Here is a 23,424-nt window from a genome sequence, read left to right as displayed (position 1 = left end):
TTCTTCGACCCTCCACGAAGGCTCTGTGATGGGATGTGATAAAGAGTCTTTAATCTCCTTCCTAGCCACCAAGGGGTCAGATTAGGACTTCAGTCAGCCTGGCACATCAGTCCTCACTAGCCACAATCACAGTCCACAGAAATCCCAGTCACAGTCCTCACAAACCATAATCACTCATCTCTTTCATTCCCCACAATGATCATCATCATCATATTGCATGACATTTCTACGTTAATTGTATTTGATTGGGGATGGACTCAGTCTGTGGATGCAGTCATATTACCTCCTCCTCTCTGGCTTTGGCTGATAGTGGAAGATGTATTTGGTGGGAATGATGATTCAGAGGCCAGTTTAACACAGTTGGAAACAAATAGGAACATATATCTATTTGGAAGACGAGGGGGTGGAGAGAGGGGGAGAGAGAGAGAGAGGGATGAAGGGGGTTGGAGGAAGGAATGGAGTAGGTGGGAGAGATGTAAGGGATTGGTGAGAGGGATGGACAAGGATATGAAAGAGGTTAATGAAAAGGATGGAGAAAATACATGGAAGGATGGATGAAGGACAGAGAGAGGGTTAGATGGAGGAATTAAGAAAAGGGACTTGCAGGTGCCTTGCTCAAGGGCACATCAACAATCGGCTTGGGGTTTCAAACAAGCAACCTTTCCGTTACTGGCCCAATGCTCTTAAACGCTAGGCTAACTGCCGCCCCCAGAGATGATTGAATGGATGAAGAGACTGCTTGATTGTTGGTCTGGGTGTACAGACACACAGCTGTGTGATCAACACACCCACGGCAGAAAAGCTTTCAACAGCGACCTCAACCAGACCTGGTCACAGTGTTCTAGAATGACCTCCCAACACAAGTTAACACCATCCCCCTCTGCTCTCCACCCATAACACTATCCCTCTCTGCTCTCTTAACCTTCGCCAGAGAGAAACGGTAAGCTGCTATTTGGCAACGGGGGAAAAAACACGGTGGCTTCAAACGTGTCCCCTGATCTTTCTGTTCTTATGCTCGCCACAGGGAATAAGCCAGGGAAGAGGGGTAGGGAGTGAAGGGAGATCGGGAGGGAGCCCTCAATGAAAGCGTGTCACTTCCTAGCTAATTACCAGGCCACATTCCCATGCTGGGTTTGAAATGCCACGCCTGTGTTTTATCTCTGCTCTGTACAAATGCTTGGTGGGCTGAGGGAAGGAAGCAGGATGGAGGTAAGAGAAGGGAAGAAGAGAGAAAAGGAGGGAAAAGAAGAGGTGGACTAGGAGGGGAGAGGAAAATGAGGGAACTGGAGACTCAGAAGGGCAGCCAACTACTGTACCTCAGACTCGCTTGCTTATATCATCTATGATAGTGCACTCTGTCTGTTGCTCTCTCTCCTACCTCTTTCTGTCTCTTTGTCTCTCATTCCCTCTTTTTCCCTCTCTTTCCCATAGCAGTCTCTAGGGACACACTTATTTATATAAATATATATCAGCCCACCCAGGGGTCACCGCACTCAGAGTCTATAGTATATTGAGATCTCTACATAAACCCCACTCTGATATACAGTAATTAGTATATTGCCTCCCCCTTACCTGTGTGAAGAATGGTTCGTAGATCTCCACTCCCTTATCGGAGCCCTGTGAGAGGACGTCTCGTCCGCGGTGCCAGCTGTAGCGGACTGGAGGGTTGGAGTTGGCCACGCAGCGCAGGAACACTGTCCTCTCGTAATAAAACTGTTCTTTAGCCTCTCCTACACTCTGGTGCACCGTCACCAAAGGGTCATCCAGGTCTGGAGACAGAGAGGAACAGAGGAAGAGGAGAGGTAAATCCATTGATGAATCAATCAATCAATCAGTCCATCATGCATTCAGATGTAAGACTGACTAGGTTGCCCCCCTTTCCCCCAAAAACCACCGTGCAAGTAATGAATCCATTGAGAAATCAATTGAATGGCTACCTAACCAATATGACATTTGTATTATTGATAATTAACACGGATATCATACTATATTGTATTTCAATGACCCCAATTTCTCTTTTAAGCCAACTCTGGACAAAAGGGCAGAGTAAAATCAATGAATTGGTCACTCAGGCAAGAAATCAATCAAATAAACAATCAATCAAACGGTACCATTACCATAAACAAGAAAGTCACATTCAACATAAATGTAGTCGTATTGCATATCTGTCACCTGCTGGCAGCCTAATAGAGGTGAAAAGTGGGGGAAAGAGTAAGACAAGCTCGACAGAGAAACAGAGGCCCAAACACGCACGCACACACCCAGGCTGCACACACACAGGCTGCACACACAGACTCTCAGATCTCCGGCCGCCACATGAACCCCAGGATCAATACATCCCCTTGACTTTCCTAATCGATGAGCTAGCATGCACAGCCTTCAACGTGAAAGTCCTGTAAGAGACCAACATGGGAAAGGGCCGCAAAACATTTTCTCTAATATCCTGCGCAAACACTTCCCTGATGCGCATCCCTCTTTTAAGATACTATTTAGTTGCCCTCTTGTCCCTAACAGGAGACCAGAATATCGCTGTTTCCTCGATCCCATTTCCCAACACATCAGAGGGAAGTTTTCCCCATCTGTCTGACAGTTAGCTATTTGAGCAAAATCGCTTGCGGTTGATTAAAACGGATTCAAAGTTAATCATCTCACTCGCCTGACGATTAAAGCCTTTGGCAAATGGGTGTTCATCATAACTCTGTCTGTCTTTTAGCATGCTAATGCTCACCTTTTTAAGATCATGTCAAAGAAACTTAAAGGGGGCTAGTCCATTTCCCCTTTTCATCTCCCTCTGAGATGCAATCAGTATCTCAACGCAAGCGAACAGGCAATTTAAATGGAATTGATTAAGGAAAAACCAATGCAAGATATCCCCTCATGCTAAAATACCCTAAACGATTACGGATGACCTTATGTGCTTATCTCTCAATCTCAATCTCCATGTACAACTATTTTCATTCCACTGCTAAATGTTTGCTGAGAAAACGATATTAGGCATTGAATTGGAGAGGTTAATCAATGGACGCATGCCTTGAATTCAGACTGTCAGTATCGTCCTGTCCTCCCTCTGAGTTAAACCCCAGGACCTATTTAGGGAGTATGCTGGTCGCACCGCACACATGTAAATACACACACAAAGGTTTTTTTCTGGAACGGGGGTTTCAGTGGTGGGCGTGGCCGGGGGCGTGTTAGAGGTCGTGGTAAAGGGGAAGGTCAGTGGTCGGCCCAGGCTACATTTGAGGCCCTAATCTTGGTGGTGTAGTAAAAATACAATTTCTGCAATTCTACAAATTTTGACATGGGAGCTGAAAGACATTTATGCAGTTTAAAAGCAAATTTCCTGCAATTCTACACATTTTGCCATGCAGCTAAGATAAAATGTAGCAGTTTTAAAGCAAATTTCCTGGGATTCTATGCATTTTGCCATGCAGCTAAGATAAAATGTTGCAGTTTTAAAGCTAATTTCCTGTGATTCTATGCATTTTGCCATGCAGCTAAGATAAAATGTTGCAGTTTTAAAGCTAATTTCCTGTGATTCTATGCATTTTGCCATGCAGCTAAGATAAAATGTTGCAGTTTTAAAGATAATGCTTTGTTTGCCATGGCTAATGCTGTGTTTGCCATAATGCTGTATTTGCCATGGCTAATGCTGTATTTGCCATGGCTAATTCATTGTTTTTTAAATTCATTTCTATATATCTGGTTTTAGTCATTTAAGTTTACATTTCAAGAGTTTTTCCTTCCCCAAAATGAATTAACTCCAAAAATATTATTATAATTATTTAGTTTTTCCACGGTTTGGCCCAAGGATTACAGTGGCAGAAAAATCTCTGCACACCAGAATGCTGATTCCTCAGTTACATGCTCTGGCCTACAGCACCTTAATCAAACCCCAGCAGGGGTCAATACTTCATCCAAAAGCCATTACATTACTCTCTCTGTGTATGTGTGTGTGTGTGTGTGTGTGTGTGTGTGTGTGTGTTTACATTACTCTCTCTCTCTCTGTGTGTGTGTGTGTGTGTGTGTGTGTGTGTGTGTGTGTGTGTGTGTGTGTGTGTGTGTGTGTGTGTGTGTGTCATTGCATTACTCTCTGTGTGTGTGTGTCATTACATTACTCTCTCTCTGTGTGTGTGTGTGTGTGTGTGTGTGTGTGTGTGTGTGTGTGTGTTTACATTACATTACTCTCTCAGTGTGTGTGTGTGTGTGTGTGTGTGTGTGTGTGTGTGTGTGTGTGTGTGTGTGTGTGTGTGTGTGTGTGTGTGTGTGTGTGTGTGTGTCATTACATTACTCTCTCTCTGTGTGTGTGTGTGTGTGTGTGTGTGTGTGTGTGTGTGTGTGTGTGTGTGTGTGTGTGTGTGTGTGTGTGTGTGTGTGTGTGTGTGTGTGTGTGTGTGTGTGTGTGTGTGTCATTACATTACTCTCTGTGTGTGTGTGTGTGGGTGTGTGTGTGTCATTACATTACTCTGTGTGTGTGTGTGTGTGTTTTTGTGTGTTTTTGTGTGTGTGTGTGTCATTACATTACAGAGGCTCAGCTCAGCTCAGGTATGGGCAGCAATTATCTCTGGGAGAAGAGAGACTGACAGCCATGCCGAGGAAAAGACAGAGCGATTGACTGGAAACGTTTTGGCTGTGCACATTACTCTAAATAAATACACTGATTCATTATGTAGAAGAAGGGAGGATGCGTGTGTGTATTCACACGTGTGTAGGTATGCAAGCTTGTGTGTACTGTGTATGTGTGTTTGTGTATGAATCCCACATCTTATCTCCAGCTCTTCCCTGGTTCCCCTCCACTCAATTTAGGGAGTGTGACGGAAAGGCAGTGATTCAGAAGGAGACGTATCTACCCTGGGATGGATACACGTGTCTCTGAATGCGCAATCTGATTGGGGCTTGTCAACTATCCTGTTAATGAGAGCGGGGGTAGCTAGTAGATGTGTGTGTGTGTGTGTGTGTCTCTCTGTGTGTGTGTGTGTGTGACAGACGGACAATTTGGGAGGGGAGGCGGAACTATTTATAATCAAATGTATGCACGTAGGAAGTGGATTGACGCTAGGAGCACAGTGTGGAGAGATAAATATGAATATATGGAAATGTACGCACTGGATAAAAATTGGATGAATTTCAAACAAAATTCCACCTTCACCATCCGTCCTCTCTCTCTCTGCTGTGAGGATGTTACTTTGCATGTCGCTCTTGTGCAATTTCCTTCAGGAGTCACGCTCTGATGATTGTGAAGCTTAATGTACAGAGCCCAGAAGAGGTGTGTGTGCATGCGTGTGCGTGTGAACACTGTGGTATAGGCTCCGCTACAGAGTTGTTAGGGTTTGTAATTGCAGGTTTAACGGGTGGTTCCCAGGCAAGTAAATCTGTCCATGTACAGCTCAAAGCTCCGTGGCACCAAGTTAACCTTTTATTACATCACCGGCCGCTCTCACTCCCACTAAGCACATAGTCTTGATCAACACAATGATGAGGTCTTCCTGTTTCAGATGCAAGTGAGTGAAAGAGAGAGAGGGGGGAGGGAGAAAGTGAATGAGAGAGAGAGAGGGGGGGAAGTGAATGAGATAGAGAGAGAGAGAGAGAGAGACAGGGGAAGGAAGTGAAAGAGAGAGAGAGAGAGACAGGGGAAGAAAGTGAAAGAGAGAGAGAGCGAGAGAGAGAGAGAGAGAGAAAGTGAAAGAGAGAGTGAGAAAGAGGGAAAGGGAGAGACAGAGAGAGAAAGTGGGCAAGACAGACAGACAGACAGACAGACAGACAGACAGACAGACAGACAGAATGGAGTGGGTGGTGATGGCATGTCATATCGTTTACTCAAGCACTGTACATTCGATATGACAAATTAGTCATACAAACTCTTCTGCAGGCAGGGACCATGGAGCATGTTAATGATGGCGGTTCTCTAGTGGAAGTCCACATTAAATTACAAGGATGCTAGTGTACACTTCATACTTCATGCTTTCACGACTATCTGGTTGATTTCATCAGTACTACAGTACAGTAGATTACTTTGGTAATAGTCATTGAGAAACTGGAACACAGACATTGGGTGCTAGCTATTCAAGATGAATATGAAAAAACAATTCTCTATACCGAAATATTGTGTTTGTCAAATAGGCTGACCAGAGGTTTGTATTAAAAGAGAAAGCATAAAGACTAAAGCAGACAATTATCACTTCAAAACTTGAAACACATTTTCTTTCATGTCCATTCTCCCGAAATTACACACATCTCTCTCCCACCCCCCTCTCTCTATCCCCTGTCTCTTTCTCCCTCCCTACCTCTTTTCCCCTCTCTATCTCCCTCCCTCCTTCTCTCAATCTAATCTGCACCAGTCATTTGGAAGGGAGAGAGAGACAGAAAGAGAGAGAGATCAGAACACCCATGAGGCTTAGAGTCCGTCAGCCCATCGTGTCAGAGGGCTGTGGATTAATTTCACCCTGTTGCCGTGGCACTAATCATTTATCCCAGGTTGATTACAATGCGGTGCCAATCGACCTCCCTCAAACTGTTGTGTTTATCCTTCCACGGGTAGAAATATTCTCATTATGTCTAAGATAAGCAATTTGCTTTCAATCTCTGCTAAGAGAAAGGGAAGGAGAAAGGGGGGGGGAGGGGGAACGTGCAAATTGCAGGCATCCAGATGCCGGGTTAATGAGGTGGTAGATCCAGTGGCTGTCGACTGCAATCATCCCCTCAGTGTGGGGCGGAGCGTCCTCTGCTCTCATTGCAAGGGGATATTTTGGTGGATGGTAGAGCGAGAGAGAGTCGTGGATGAGTGTTATCAGTGAGAGCAGCTATTACCTGGCAAAAAGCCCTAATGCACTGAAGCAGGGCCTCTCTTCCTTCCCCCTCTCTCCCATCCTTTAACACTGAGGCCTAAAAGCAGCTCCTAAAAGTGCCTAGCTACCCTTCTTTAAAGGTCCAATGCAGTCCTTTTTAACTCAATATAAAATAATTTATGAGTAACAATTACGTACTTTACTGTGATTGTTTTCAATTAAAATGGCAACAAAAAAAAGAAACAGACATTTTTATCTCAATATAAAGTAATTTCTGGGTAACAATTATGTACCTTACTGTGACTGTTTTCAATTAAAATGGCAAAAATTAATTTAAAAAAATAGTTATTTGCAAAGAGCAATTTTCAAGCAAGAACTTTGCTAGGACTGTGTGGGTGTGGTCTGAGTTGGGAGGGTAAAACTAAAAACTAGCTGTTACTGGCAGAGAGGTTTGGAACTCTCTTTCTAATTGGTCTATTAATAGCTAGTTTTCAGTGCAGTCAAAAATTTTCCTGTATTCTATATACACTGAGTGCACAAAACATTAAGACCTTCCTGATATTGAGCTGCACTCCTCCCCTCTTTTGCCCTCAGAACAGCCTAAATTTGTCTCAGCATGGCCTCTCCAACATGTAGAGCTTCCACAGGGATGCTGGCCCATGTTGACTCCAATGCTTCTCACAGTTGTGTCAATTTGGCTGGATGTCCTTTGGGTGGTGGACAATTCTTGATACACACGGGAAACTGTTGAGCGTGGAAAAACCTAGCAGCATTGCAGTTTTTGACACAAACCAGTGAGCCTAGCACCTAATACCATACCCCATTCAAAGGCACTTATATACACTACATGGCCAAAGGTATGTGGACACCTCTTCAAATTTTCCATGGCCAAGCAGCCGCAACAAGCCTAAGATCACCATGCGCAATGCTAAGCGTCGGCTGGAGTGGTGTCAACCTCGCTGCCATTGGACTCTGGAGCAGTGGAAACGCGCTCTCTGGAGTGATGAATCACGCTTCCCCATCTGGTAGTCCGACGGACTAATCTGGGTTTGGCGGATGCCGGGAGAAGGCTACCTGCCGAATGCATAGTGCCAACTGTAAATTTTGGTGATACTACTGCAATGTTGGAGCTAGGAGCACAAGCATTTCGCTACACCCGCAATAACATCTACTAAATATGTGACCAATAGAATTGCATTATATTTCATTTGATTTGATATTGTAGCTGAATGGAAGCAATGTAGAAATGTTCCAACTTCTTCTTCCCAGAAGACTGGAGGCTGTTACAGCAGCAACTCCATATTAATGCCCATGATTTTGGAATGAGACGAGCAGGTATCCACATACTGTTGGTCATGTAGTGTATTTTGTCTTGCCCATTCACACTTAGAATGGCACACATACACAATCCCTTTCTCAATTGTCTCAAGGCTTGAAATCCTTCTTTAACCTGTCTCCTCCCCTTCATCTAGTGGGGTGGCAGGTAGCCTAGTGGTTAGAGTGGTGGGCCAGTAACCGAAACGTTGCTAGATTGAATCCCCGAGCTGACAAGGTAAAACTCTGTAATTCTGCCCCTGAACAGGCAGTTAACCCACTGTTTCTAGGCCGTCATTGTAAATAAGAATTTGTTCTTAACTGACTTACCTAGTTAAATAAAGGTAAAATAAAAATAAAAAAAATCTAAAAATCTACACTGATTGAAGTGAATTTAACAAGTGACATTAATAAGGGATCATAGCTTTCACCTGGATTCACATGGTCAGTTTATGTCACGGAAAGAGCAGGTGACCTTAACGTTTTGTACACTCAGTGTATATTCCCACAGTATGAGGTTGGAATAATACTGTGAAATTGTGATAATTATGATAATTCCCTTTTAGTGTAATAAGAGCTGTTTGAAAAGACCTAAAAACGCCTGTTTTGGTGGGATGTTTTTTTTTTTATGGTAGAAAATAAACAAACATGAGTTATTAGTCATGATAGGGTGGCCATGCCATGCCCACTATCAGATTGAGCAACAACAAAAAACACATTATTACTACAAACATACTCCCGAGCAACCCAATTTGGCCCATCCAAATGTATGCAGGCCCACCCCCAACTCATTTCTGCCTACACCCCTGCTAGGAGGCCATCAAACTCTTGTGGCCATTGCTCCTTTGTCTCTTACGTGTCCCACTGTTTGCATTGTGTGTTTGTTTCACACCTCTGTGTGAGGCACTCTGCAGACAGTGTCCAGACAGTTACAACCCCCCTGGCCTGTTATGTCCAGTGGGGAAGGGGATCCTACTGAAGGAGTTAGACATTTACAGTGTTAGTCACTGGGAAAGGGCTGTGAAACGGTGTGCCAAAAGTCACCAGCAGGGAATTTGTAACCAATTTTAGGCTGGGTGTTTTCTTTTAGTAGATTGCTTTTACATTACAGTAATGTAGTTTTGTCAAATGAGTCAACTGTATCTTACAGCAGCATGGATCCCTTTATATCCCTTTATTGTATTCCCCACAGAGGGGATGATGACATTTGGGAGCGGAAAGAACTCCCCCACCGGTCCTGACCCACAACCCCCACTGCTGTCTCTACTGATGGTTCAAGCTCCACCACTACACCCCTCCAGTCCTCTTCCACGACCCCCAGCCAGTTCATCTAGGAGGTGTGGGGGGGCAAAGGGGATACTTAGGCCTCAACAGAGAAGAGGGAGGAGCAGAGGTAGGTGCAGTAGAACCAGCAATGGAAACCAGCACAACCGAGGGAGATGAACCTGAGGACAGATGTCGTACAGTCGTTGAACATTATGTGGAGCCAGTTCCACCCATGTTCTTCACATGAGGAGTGACCCAACATTAGGACGAGGAGAATGACAAGAAGAAGGGGACTGCAGGGTCTCGCATTAGTCAAGACCAGTTTACATTTATAATGTATATCTGTTTTAATCATTTTTCTTGCAAATAGTTCTTAATAATGTGGGACCAATACCTTTTTTGGTTTATTCAAGGTGTAATAGAAGTGGAATTACCCCATTTGGACACTTTGGAGAGGTTGTAAGGACACTTTGGAGAGGTTGTAAGGACACTTTGGAGTGGTTGTAAGGACACTTTGGAGAGGTTGTAAGGACACTTTGGAGAGGTTGTAAGGACACTTTGGAGAGGTTGTAAGGACACTTGGAGAGGTTGTAAGGACACTTTGGAGAGGTTGTAAGGACACTTTGGAGAGGTTGTAGGACACTTTGGAGAGGTTGTAAGGACACTTTGGAGAGGTTGTAAGGACACTTTGGAGAGATGGTAAGGACACTTGGAGAGGTTGTAATGACACTTTGGAGAGGTTGTAAGGACACTTTGGAGAAGGTTGTAAGGACACTTTGGAGAGGTTGTAAGGACACTTTGGAGAGGTTGTAAGGACACTTGGAGAGGTTGTAAGGACACTTTGGAGAGGTTGTAAGGACACTTTGGAGAGGTTGTAAGGACACTTTGGAGAGGTTGTAAGGACACTTTGGAGAGGTTGTAAGGACACTTGGAGAGGTTGCAAGGACACTTGGAGAGGTTGTAAGGACACTTGGAGAGCTTGTAAGGATACTTTGGAGAGGTTGTAAGGACACTTTGGAGAGGTTGTAAGGACACTTTGGAGAGGTTGTAAGGACACTTTGGAGAGGTTGTAAGTACACTTGGAGAGGTTGTAAGGACACTTTGGAGAGGTTGTAAGGACACTTTGGAGAGGATGTAAGTACACTTGGAGAGGTTGTAAGGACACTTGGAGAGCTTGTAAGGACACTTGGAGAGGTTGTAAGTACACTTGGAGTATACCCTGGATGTCCCCTGACACCACAACAATGTTTAAGAGAGGTTGATATTGTAGAAATTGTGTTTTATAGTGACCAGTAACTTGTAGGCTTATTCAATGTGCAATAGCAGTCGAATGACCTAATTGACATACTTAGGACACTTCGGAAAGCTGGAGGGAAGACTTAAAGATGTCCGTTGACCACACCTGACACCCCTTACTAAAACGTCTGTAGAGTAGAGTTCTAGCTGTTGCGTCTACAAATACAATTTTGTTTCCCAGAAGTTTTTTGAACTTGTTGTGGAAGCCAACTGATGTGTTCACCACTCTGTTCCTCACTAAGTGACTTTATGGCATGAAAGATGACTTTCAAAATAAAATAAGAAAATCAAAAATGGTTACTTTGTGTGTATTTCCTTATTTCCTTCCATTTCCTTATAGTCTCCCAGGTGTTTTCTTTCCAATGATACCACGTTTATGCACGTCCTTATCATTTAACTGCTCGTGAAAAGCAGTTACTTCTGTATGTCTATTTATCCAGAAATCTACATTTCTGCCATTACATTTAAGAGTAACAAAAATGACATCCCACTAAAAGGGAATCATCATAATTTGAACAATTTCACAGTATTATTCCAATCTCATCGTGTGGAAATATAAAACACAGGTAAATCACGTTTGACTGCACTGGGCCTTTAATAAATTGGAAGCAAAAAGAGGTGAAAAATAGGTTTCTGCTGGCCGCAAAAGTGACGTGTCGCTCTGTGAAGGGAAGATGGATGATTTCAGACATTAAGACTGGCTGGTGAAATTGTAACCCGAGGAAGAACAAGATTAAGTGTCTGTTCGAGGTAAGTTGGAGTGAACGGAAGGGACCTTGTCTAACCGAAGTCGGAATACATTTAGCTGATAGCTGTTTGCAAATGAAACCCACTACCTCAGCGAGACACAAACACAAAAAAAAAACATTGAATGAAATCACAGGGTAAATGTATCGGAGAAGATACATTACAATCATCAGAACATTGCAGCAATTAAAGAGAAGTGCCAGCTAAATGGGGACCGACACATGTAGACTGATGTTGTGACACGCATCACCTTTCATGGCATCAAGAATGTGTCCAAAACAAATCAGCACCGATACATCAAAAAATAAAAGTGCACACGCTTCACAATTTGCAGAATGAGGTAGTTTTGTTCCATTACTCATTACTCCATTACTCATTACTCCATTACTCCATTACTCATTCATAAGGGCCATATACTGTAGGCCAGTATGCTCTATTTGTGAGATACATTACCCTCTGTCCTACCCAGGTCCCCTTATGAAATACCTGTATCCACCAAGCCATTTACTGTACACAATATTATATACCATAATTCCTTTCCCACCATCTCTCTGCTGCTCTCGGTGCCATGTGGTCCCCTATCACCTGGTCCATAGCTAGATTCAGGAATAACTAGCTGTATATCTATAACAGACGCCTGGCTCTATACAACACCGCACAAACACACACTTTCCATTTCTTCCATGTCCGATAGAGATATTCTTATTCTCCCTGACAGGCAGCATTGAGAATGGTGGATGACATTATACACCAGAACCAATATCTGCTGTCCTAGAGATATTCAGTTCGCCGAACGAGACAGAGATATCTCTTTCACACAGGCGCCATCATTGGAACGGCGCGTGTGGATGGATGTTCTCCCCCCTTACTCAACCGCAAAGTCAAATAAATGAGAGAGAGAGCTGAGAATAGGTCCATAACGTTGTTATTTGTGTGTAAGTCTAGCAATCTAACACACAACTCTCCCACAGTGGAGATAGAGAGAGAGAGACAGACAGATTGAAAGAAATGAGTGAAATAGACAGTGCCAGGGGACAGTGGCTTAACACTACTGTAGAACTGCCTGGCATTTCAGCCTATAAGTACCCAATAGATCATTGCCAGACGTACCTTTGCATCCGATGCATATCAACCAATAAGATGTGCAAACTCAAGCACCAACGCTGGATACATTTTGCATAAACTATTGTAAAGGATTAATTGCATGAAGAAATGTTGGAAATATGAATAATAAATAAAATTGTTATTTGTTTAGATAGAGTCAAGAATATGTTTTGTATAATTTTACAAAGTCCTCTAGATATACATAGATTTGGGGCTAATTGAATTTATTTCAATTGAAAGATTTACTGTAACTCAGTAAAATGGTTGAAATTATTGTATGTTGCGTTTATATTTTTGTTCAATGTAGTATCTCTAAACAAAAGCACCAGTGCATCAATGTATTGTGCCCTAATACACGTGGCTTCATGCATGAATCAATCTTGTCTTCCCTTTATGCTTTGGGTCCACAGTCAGCACACAGCTTCTGGGCTTTGTGTGAGCAAGCCCCACAAACAAGTCGGTTGCACTGAACGCAGTTTTCACAGGCCTTGTTTTGTGTGTACCTGCCACAGGTGTCACAAAAATCTCCCTGAAGTGGTTGCTTCCCATGGTCTCTCAGAAAAAGTACATCCTATATTTATCAGACCAAAATGACTACTTTCGACCGTGTGCTCCGTGGACATACAAGAGTGCAATAAATGCTTTGAGTTCATCCATAGACATGTCCCACCTACTGTTTCCTTTTCTGTGTGCATGAGCAACAGTACAATCTCTGATTGTGCTGCAGCATCTGCATGTCACATGAGCTCGTCACTCCTTTCTACCCAAACCGTGCCATCCCTCCTGTCTCACTGTGGCAGTTGGGATCACATTCTCAGTTGGCTCTGTTCTGTTTTTTCTGTGGCGAGGATCAGGCATCGGAGGCATCAGAATCAGATGAAGACTCTCCATCGGCAGCGTCGATTTCAAGCTCAACATCCGGTCCTCTATTTGACTCCAACTCATCTACATTCTGTAAGATTTGTAATGTTGTCAGTATGTCCATTCGCTTGGTTCGGCTTGGCATTGTGAACTACAACACATTGCATGTTGTACTCAGTGTCTGATTTGAATCTCTGAGCGGAGATTATATAGACTACCATTTCCTAGACATTCATAATAAATAATTAGACAGCCCACAACTCCCACAATTCTTCATCCTCGTCCTTCATCCTCATTACTCACTAGACTCCTATGATCAATTGGCTATGCATGCCTCTCCCTAATGTCAATATGCCTTGTCCATTGCTGTTCTGGTTAGTGATTATTGTCTTATTTCACTGTAGAACCTCTAGCCCTGCTCAATATGCCTTCGCTAACCCTTTAGTTCCACCTCCCACACATGTGGTGACATCACCTGGTTTAAATGATGTTTCTAGAGACAATATCTCTCTCATCATCACTCAATGTCTAGGATTACCTCCACTGTATTCACATCCTACCATACCTTTGTCTGTACATTATGCCTTGAATCTAGTCTATCGCGCCTAGAAACCTGCTCCTTCAACAAACAGATTACCGACCATTTCGAATCCCACCGTACCTTCTCCGCTATGCAATCTGGTTTCAGAGCTCGTCATGGGTGTACCTCAGCCACACTCAAGGTCCTAAACGATATCATAACCGCCATCGATAAGAGACAATACTGTGCAGCCGTATTCATAGACCTGGCCAAGGCTTTCCACTCTGTCAATCACCACATTCTTATCGGCAGACTCAACAGCCTTGGTTTCTCAAATGACTGCCTCGCCTGGTTCACCAACTACTTCTCTGATAGAGTTCAGTGTGTCTAATTGGAGGGCCTGTTGTCTGGCAGTCTCTATGGGGGTGCCGCAGGGTTCAATACTCGGATCGACCCTCTTCTCTGTATACGTCAATGATGTCGCTCTTGCTTCTTGTGATTCTTTGATCCACCTCTACGCAGACGACACCATTCTGTATACTTCTGGCCCTTCTTTGGACACCGTGTTAACTAACTTCCAGATGCGCTTCAATGCCATACAACTCTCCTTCCGTGGCCTCCAACTGCTTTTAAAAGTTGAATTGCTAGATTGTAATTACTTCGCCATTATGGCCTATTTATTGCCTTACCTCCCACTAGGGTAGCCTAGTGGTTAGAGCGTTGGACTAGTAACCGAAAGGTTGCATCCCCGAGCTGACAAGGTACAAATCTGTTGTTCTGCCCCTGAACAGGCAGTTAACCCACTGTTCCTAGGCCGTCATTGAAAATAAGAATTTGTTCCTAACTGACTTGCCGAGTTAAATAAAGAAAAAAGAAAACAATTACCTCATTTGCACACAATGTATATAGACTTTTTTTCTACTGTATTATTGACTGTGTATTTGTTTATTCCATGTGTAACTCTGTGTTGTTGTATGTGTCGAACTGCTTTGCTTTATCTTGGCCAGGTGGCAGTTGTAAATGAGAACTTGTTCTCAACTAGCCTCCTTGGTTAAATAAAGGTGAAATAAAATAAAAAAACACTATTGTTCTAAATTCAATCCTCTTCAGCCTCATCATTCAGATTGAATCCCCCTCTTCCGCCTCCTCATCATTCAGATTGAATCCCCCTCTTCCCCCTCCTCATCATTCAGATTGAATCCCCCTCTTCCCCCTCCTCATCATTCAGATTGAATCCCCCTCTTCCCCCTCCTCATCATTCAGATTGAATCCCCCTCTTCCCCCTCCTCATCATTCTGATTGAATCCCCCTCTTCCCCCTCCTCATCATTCAGATTGAATCCCCCTCTTCCCCCTCCTCATCATTCAGATTGAATCCCCCTCTTCCCCCTCCTCATCATTCAGTTCATTGAAGTCACAGGCACTATTATCAGTTTCTATCCACCATTCATCCATTGAGACAGAATAGCATATTTTAATTTTAATTGTATTATGTTACTCGTTTTTGCTTAGTATCCAGAGCAATGCTGCCATGCAAGTGGTCATGTGCTGAATGCATGGACAGCATGGATATTCTTGGAAAAAGTGACATTTGGAAATAGAGCTGCAACCCTTGCATTTTGTTAGTTGTTTGACAAAGGTAAGTGTCATAGAAACGGCTCTTTCTGATACCATATAGCATCAAAATGTTTTACCTGCATATGACTCCGAAGAAGGATTTGATAAAGTGATGCCCCTTGCCCTGCATCTGTCAATTACAAGATGTGCTCATCTCTTCATCAACAATTTGACAACTGATAGGTTTAATATTGTCACTCATCAGATTATTGATCATTTAATCTTGTCTATAGACTAACTCTTATTATGTGTGAAATTCATTTCGATATACAGTACCAGTCAAAAGTTTGGACACACCTACTCATTCTGTCACACCTGCTCCCGCTTCACCTCTCTGGCGCTCGAGGGCGCCAGGATGCCCATCATTAAGCACACCTGTCACCATCATTACGCGCTTCAATGCTCATTGGACTCGCCGGGACTCCTTCACGTTTTTTAATGCCTTCCTTATATCTGTCTCTTTCCTCTGTTTCATCCCCGTGTCATCCTTATTGTGGTTCCCGTTTCCCCTGTCCAGACGCCGTCCGTATTCTGTTCCTGTCTGTGGTTATTAAATATTCCCTCACTGTACCTGTTTCTTGTCTCCAGCATCGATCCTTACAGAATGCTGACACCACTATACGAAGCATCAGGGAGGCTTTTCGTTTTGTTGGCGACGTCATGTCCGGGTGCCGCCGCCAATGGAACCAGGGGTTCCTCAGCTGGCTCATCTGGCTTCCATGCCTTAGCTGGCTCAAGATGTTTCCTTGCCCCAGTTGGATCAGCAGGCTCCCATCCCACGTCATGCCTTGCCTGGCTCGTCGGGCTCCTACGCCTTAGCCGGCTTGTCGGGCTTCTACGCCCCCGCCAGCTTGTCGGGCTTCTACGCCCCAGCCAGCTTGTCGGGCTTCTACGCCCCAGCCAGCTTGTCGGGCTTCTACGCCCCAGCCAGCTTGTCGGGCTTCTACGCCCCAGCCAGCTTGTCGGGCTTCTACGCCCCAGCCAGCTTGTCGGGCTTCTACGCCCCAGCCAGCTTGTCGGGCTTCTACGCCCCAGCCAGCTTGTCGGGCTTCTACGCCCCAGCCAGCTTGTCGGGCTTCTACGCCCCGCCAGCTTGTCGGGCTTCTACGCCCCAGCCAGCTTGTCGGGCTTCTACGCCCAGCCAGCTTGTCGGGCTTTACGCCCAGCCAGCTTGTCGGGCTTCTATCCCCGCCAGCTTGTCGGGCTTCTACGCCCCAGCCAGCTTGTCGGGCTTCTACGCCCCAGCCAGCTTGTCGGGCTTCTACGCCCCAGCCAGCTTGTCGGGCTTCTACGCCCCAGCCAGCTTGTCGAGCTTCTACGCCCCAGCCAGCTTGTCCGGCTACTATGCCCCAGCCAGCTCACCAGGCTCGCCCAGGTGGGACAGTGGGTGGCGCCCCTAAAGATGGGGGTGCTGTCACGTTGGCTCCCGCTCTCCCTCTCTGGTGCTTGAGGGAGCCAGGCTGCCTTTCATTACACAAACATTACACCATCATTACGCGCTTCAGCGCTCATTGGATTCACCTGGACCCCTTCGATTCGTTGATTGACCCTCTATATCAGTCTGTTGCTCAGTTGTGTTCCCCAGGTCAGCATTATTGTCATTATGTCGTTTTGTTCCCCCTGTCCAGACGCTGATCCTGTTTTGTTATATCCGCTTATACATTAAATGTTCACTCCCTGTACTTGCTTCTCGTCTACAGCGTCGATCCTTACACATTCAATGATTTTTCTTTATTTTTACTATTTTCTACATTGTAGAATAACCCAAAAAGTGTTAAACAAATCAAAATATATTTTAGATTTTAGATTCTTCAAAGTAGTCACCCTTTGCCTTGATGACAGCTTTGCACGCTATCGGAATTCTCTCAACCAGCTTCACCTGGAATGCTTTTCCAAAAGACTTGAAGGAGTATGCTCCAAAATATGCCCGAGCCCTTGTTGGCTGATTTTCCATCACTCTGCGGTCCAAATCATCAGAAACCATCTCAATTGGGTTGGGTGATTGTGGAGGACAGGTCATCTGATGCAGCACTCCATCACTCTTCTTGATCAAATAGCCCTTATACAGCCTGGAGGTGTGTGGGGTCATTGTCCTGTTGAAAAACAGATGATAGTGAGCAAACCAGACGGAATGGCGTATCACTGCAGAATGCTGTGGTAACCAGCAAATAACACCTACACCATCACACCTCCTCCATGCTTCACTGTGGGAACCACACATGCGGAGATCATCTGTTCACCTACTCTACATCTCACATACACATGGTGGTTGGAACCCAAAATCTCAAATTTGGACTCATCAGAACAAAGGACCGATTTCCACCGGTCTAATGTCCATTGCTCGTGTTTCTTGGCCCAAGCAAGTCTCTTCTTCTTATTGGTCTCCTTTAGTAGTTGTTTCTTTGCAACAATTTGACCATAAAGGCCAGATTCACACAGTCCCCTCTGAACAGTTGATGATGAGATGTGTCTGTTACTTGATCTCTGTGAAGCATTTATATGGGCGGCAATCTGAGGTGCAGTTAATTATAATGAGCTTATCCTCTGTAGCAGAGGTAACTCTGGGTCTTCCTTTCCTGTGGCGGTCCTCATGAGAGCCAGTTTCATCATAGCGCTCGATGGTTTTCTGCACTTGAAATAAAAAAGTTATTGAACTGGATTGACTGACCTTCATGTCTTAAAGTAATGATGGACTGTCATTTCTCTTTGCTTATTTGAGCTGTTCTTGCCATAATATGGACTTGGTCTTTTACCAAATAGGGCTACTGTATCTTCTGTATACCAACCCTACCTTGTCACAACACAACTCATTGGCTCAAATGCATTAAGAAGTTAAGAAATTCCACAAATTCACTTTTGACACACCTGTTAATTGAAATGTATTCCAGGTGACTACGTCATGAAGCTGGTTGAGAGAATGCCAAGAGTGTGCAAAGCTGTCATCAAGGCAAAGGGTGGCTACTTTGAAGAATATAAAATATAACACATAGTTTGATGTGTTTAATACTTTTCTGGTTACTACATGATTCCATATGTGTTATTTCATAGTTTTGATGTCTTCACTATTATTCTACAATGTAGAAAATAGTAAAAAATAAAGAAAAAACCCTGGAATGACTAGGTGTGTCCAAACATTTGACTGGTACTGTAGTCTAGGTGTGGTTTCGACCTGTGCAGGTTAAATGGCATTGCTTGTTTCCTGCTAATCGACTTAGATAGTGTCAAGGATATGTTTTTCATTATTCTAAAGGCCTACTTGTTTCCCTTACAATAGATTTGACTAGATGTAAATATATACATAATATAGATAGTAAATAAAACAGTCCCATAACAGCTTCTGTTTCCAAAGTAAAATGTAAAAGAAAATGGTATCAACCTGCAAGGTGAGCGATCAAAGAATTTGCAGCTGATAAATAGGCAACAAAAACTCATCGTTACACTATTGTCTTTCCCCATCTTTCCCCTGACTAGCCGTCCTCAACCTCTTCACCCTTCTTATCATTCTGTTATAACCATCTAGGGTTGAATGGCGAGGATAAATAACTGCGAGAAAAATATATATACAGTGCCTTGCGAAAGTATTCGGCCCCCTTGAACTTTGCGACCTTTTGCCACATTTCAGGCTTCAAACATAAAGATATAAAAATGTATTTTTTTGTGAAGAATCAACAACAAGTGGGACACAATCATGAAGTGGAACGACATTTATTGGATATTTCAAACTTTTTTAACAAATCAAAAACTGAAAAATTGGGAGTGCAAAATTATTCAGCCCCTTTACTTTCAGTGCAGCAAACTCTCTCCAGAAGTTCAGTGAGGATCTCTGAATGATCCAATGTTGACCTAAATGACTAATGATGATAAATACAATCAAGTCTCCGTATAAATGCACCGGCACTGTGATAGTCTCAGAGGTCCGTTAAAAGCGCAGAGAGCATCATGAAGAACAAGGAACACACCAGGCAGGTCCGAGATACTGTTGTGAAGAAGTTTAAAGCCGGATTTGGATACAAAAAGATTTCCCAAGCTTTAAACATCCCAAGGAGCACTGTGCAAGCGATAATATTGAAATGAAAGGAGTATCAGACCACTGCAAATCTACCAAGACCTGGCCGTCCCTCTAAACTTTCAGCTCATACAAGGAGAAGACTGATCAGAGATGCAGCCAAGAGGCCCATGATCACTCTGGATGAACTGCAGAGATCTACAGCTGAGGTGGGAGACTCTGTCCATTGGACAACAATCAGTGATTCCAATCACTGATTGGACAACAATCAGTGGCAAGAAGAAAGCCATTTCTTAAAGATATCCATAAAAAGTGTTGTTTAAAGTTTGCCACAAGCCACCTGGGAGACACACCAAACATGTGGAAGAAGGTGCTCTGGTCAGATGAAACCAAAATTGAACTTTTTGGCAACAATGCAAAACGTTATGTTTGGTGTAAAAGCAACACAGCTCATCACCCTGAACACACCATACCCACTGTCAAACATGGTGGTGGCAGCATCATGGTTTGGGCCTGCTTTTCTTCAGCAGGGACAGGGAAGATGGTTCAAATTGATGGGAAGATGGATGGAGCCAAATACAGGACCATTCTGGAAGAAAACCTTATGGAGTGTGCAAAAGACCTGAGACTGGGACGGAGATTTGTCTTCCAACAAGACAATGATCCAAAACATAAAGCAAAATCTACAATGGAATGGTTCAAAAATAAACATATCCAGGTGTTAGAATGGCCAAGTCAAAGTCCAGACCTGAATCCAATCGAGAATCTGTGGAAAGAATTGAAAACTGCTGTTCACAAATGCTCTCCATCCAACCTCACTGAGCTCGAGCTGTTTTGCAAGGAGGAATGGGAGAAAATTTCAGTCTCTCGATGTGCAAAACTGATAGACATACCCCAAGCGACTTACAGCTGTAATCGCAGCAAAAGGTGGCGCTACAAAGTATTAAATTAAGGGGGCTGAAAAATTTTGCGCGCCCAATTTTTCAGTTTTTGATTTGTTAAAAAAGTTTGAAATATCCAATAAATGTCGTTCCATTTCATGATTGTGTCCCACTTGTTGTTGATTCTTCACAAAAAAATACAGTTTTATATCTTTATTTTTGAAGCCTGAAATGTGGCAAAAGGTCGCAAAGTTCAGGGGGGCCGAATACTTTCGCAAGGCACTGTATATTTATATGAACAGCGTGAAATATAAAATGAGGTGAAATAGCACTGTTAAATTATATGCAATGTCTATATCTGGCTTCTCTGCATGATCGACCATCAATGCTCAGGGCGGGGACATACAGCCCATCTCAGTATGGAGCGCAGTTCACAATGCATGTACTGTAGATATATCACCTTGTCATGGTAACTTCTTTTCCTGTGACAGGTAGGACCTACATTTGCTGCAGCATAGTGTCATGACTCTCCTGTGAGGAGTCTACAGAGCCCTCTCACCTGCGCGGGGTGAGACCTCACTTTGATTGTAAATTGTGATGCAGCAGATGCCTCCTTTCTGGTCTCTAGTGAATGGAAGGTCTGTTAGTCATAGAAGAGTTTACCGGACAAAAGCTCAACATCAAGCAATGAACACTGGGACAATATATTTCAACATCCGGATGTTGGGAATGATGAGAGACGGAAAATGAATGTCTATTTTGTGATGTCATTAAAATTGTTATAGAGGTCATAAAGGTTATAACGAAAACACTTGAGGAGCTTTACACACTGTACATCAGGTTGACATCCTTCACGTTGTGTAGAAAATATCAAAGATCATGTTTTTGTGGCAATCGGATTGGGATTTTAGTTCTCTAACGAGATCATAATAATTGTGATACCTTGCCTCATAACTAGCCACGCCCCAGGGAGCCCAGAGAGCGTGTCAGCATGACGAAAACAACCCCTTTTTACCCGAAGGTATAAAAGATTGAGTTAACAATTAATATATGGGACTAGAAGGACCACAAGCTGCAGCTAGGTCTACATTAGTCACAACCCTGAGAATCAGCACGAGGAAGACAAAGGAACCTCTAACAATCAATACTGTGGTTGAGTAGCACTTCTAAGTACTGTAGCTAAGAAGGTGAATTTAAGTCGGACCATCCGGTTATTCTCTTCAAATCCTGGTCGCCTACACTGCTCTCATCACCACTCTGGGGATCATCGACACGGCTGACTAGCCGTCCTCAGAAGACCACTCTTCTAGAACGAGTGCAAGTAAACAGACAAATAAGAAGAAGGACATTGTGACATCATGTGGACATTCAGAGACTTACACCTGAGAACGAAGAAGGGCCAATTGACTCTTCTCACACAGCGGAACCCTTTCCACGAAGGCCTGGGTCCAACAGAGATACCCGACGAAGACCTTCAACACGTAAATACATGCATTACTTCTTACCCAAAAGAGCGTCAGTTCGGGACAAGGTATTAGGGTCAGTAGCAGGACATAGCTTTTTGAATAAACATTTGACTATTGTAGACTGGGCCTCTGTCTGTTTTCATTTCAATCAGTGTCGTACAAATCCTGATGTAGCAGACTGAGTGGTTTAATTGAATTGGTTTATGAACAATGAGAACATAATTCTCTTGACAATTACACAATCAAACTTTAGTGGCCGTTGGCCTATGGCGGCTCTGGTGGTAAGAGTCAGAGGATCAAAGTTACAAATACTTCTCAATCCTGAGCGAGCGAAGACCAGACCAGACCAGACCAGACCAGACCAGACCAGACCAGACAGACAGACAGACAGACAGAGCGAGAGAAATAAATAGTGACAGACAGACAGACAGACAGACAGACAGACAGACAGAGCGAGAGAAATAAATAGTGACAGACAGGCAGGCAGGCAGGCAGGCAGGCAGGCAGACAGACAGACAGACAGACAGACAGACAGACAGACAGACAGACAGACAGACAGACAGACAGACAGACAGACAGACAGACAGACAGACAGAGCGAGAGAAATAAATAGTGAAAGACAGACAGACAGACACATATAAACCCTCTCCTTGGTTGCAGCGAGTGCTGAGCTATGTGAAATGTGTGTGGATCTCTCTGGATAGTAATCATGGTAATGCGCACATGGCCTCTGTTCCATTATAGATTTAAATGTTATGATTATCATGCCAGGCTGTGTAGTCGAACCCAGCTCCAGGTTGGGCTATAACCATAAAGGAAGCCTTCTGAAATCCCCTAGGCTGATAAAGGACTGGCAAACTGCTCCCGGATGGAAATGTCAATGGCATTTTATTGAATATTCAGGAAGTACAGGGGGCACATTCCAAATAGCACCCTATTCCCTATATAGTGCACTACTTTTGACCAGGGCTCTGGTCAAAAGTAGTGCACTATATTGGGTTGTCCCTGGTCAAAGTAGTGCACTATATAGGGAATAGGTTGCCATTTTGGACACATACAGTGTTATCATCATGAACTTCATGTTCAAGGGGATATTAAATTGAAAAATACCTACTGATGTGTTGTGTGACACCTGGCAAACATTTATTAACATTCACAAAAACGCTGTCCAAAAACGCTGTGAATTACAATGCCATTTATGAACCGAATGAACCTCATTAACTTTGTGAATGGCCAATGTGATTTGTATTCAGGATTCATAAATACCAACAAATGAATAGCAATGTTTCTGTCTGATGTTATGCAGCTCCTCTATAATGAAGCAGGAACCTTCTACCCAGTTTACCCTTTCAAATGAAACACCACCCTTTCAAATGAAACACCACCCTTTCAAATGAAACACCACCCTTTCAAATGAAACACCACCCTTTCAAATGAAACACCACCCTTTCAAATGAAACACTACCCTTTCAAATGAAACACTACCCTTTCAAATGAAACACTACCCTTTCAAATGAAACACTACCCTTTCAAATGAAACACCACCCTTTCAAATGAAACACCAC

The 23,424-nt window shown here is 43.7% G+C and overlaps 1 protein-coding gene across 1 annotated transcript in view; it reads right to left on the bottom strand.

Moving 5' to 3' along the window:
- Positions 1–23,424, bottom strand: part of LOC135505691 (MAM domain-containing glycosylphosphatidylinositol anchor protein 2-like) — a 452,039-nt gene that overhangs the window by 191,938 nt on the left and 236,677 nt on the right. Inside the window, exon 4 of the mRNA XM_064924737.1 lies at positions 1,573–1,769. Within this exon, the coding sequence (XP_064780809.1) occupies positions 1,573–1,769 (197 nt within the window). The remainder of the gene's footprint in view (positions 1–1,572; positions 1,770–23,424) is intronic.

The sequence above is a fragment of the Oncorhynchus masou genome, chromosome 19 (genome assembly GCF_036934945.1).
Source record: "Oncorhynchus masou masou isolate Uvic2021 chromosome 19, UVic_Omas_1.1, whole genome shotgun sequence".
Classification (NCBI taxonomy): Eukaryota; Metazoa; Chordata; class Actinopteri; order Salmoniformes; family Salmonidae; genus Oncorhynchus; species Oncorhynchus masou.
This window is presented reverse-complemented; position numbering and strand designations above follow the sequence as displayed.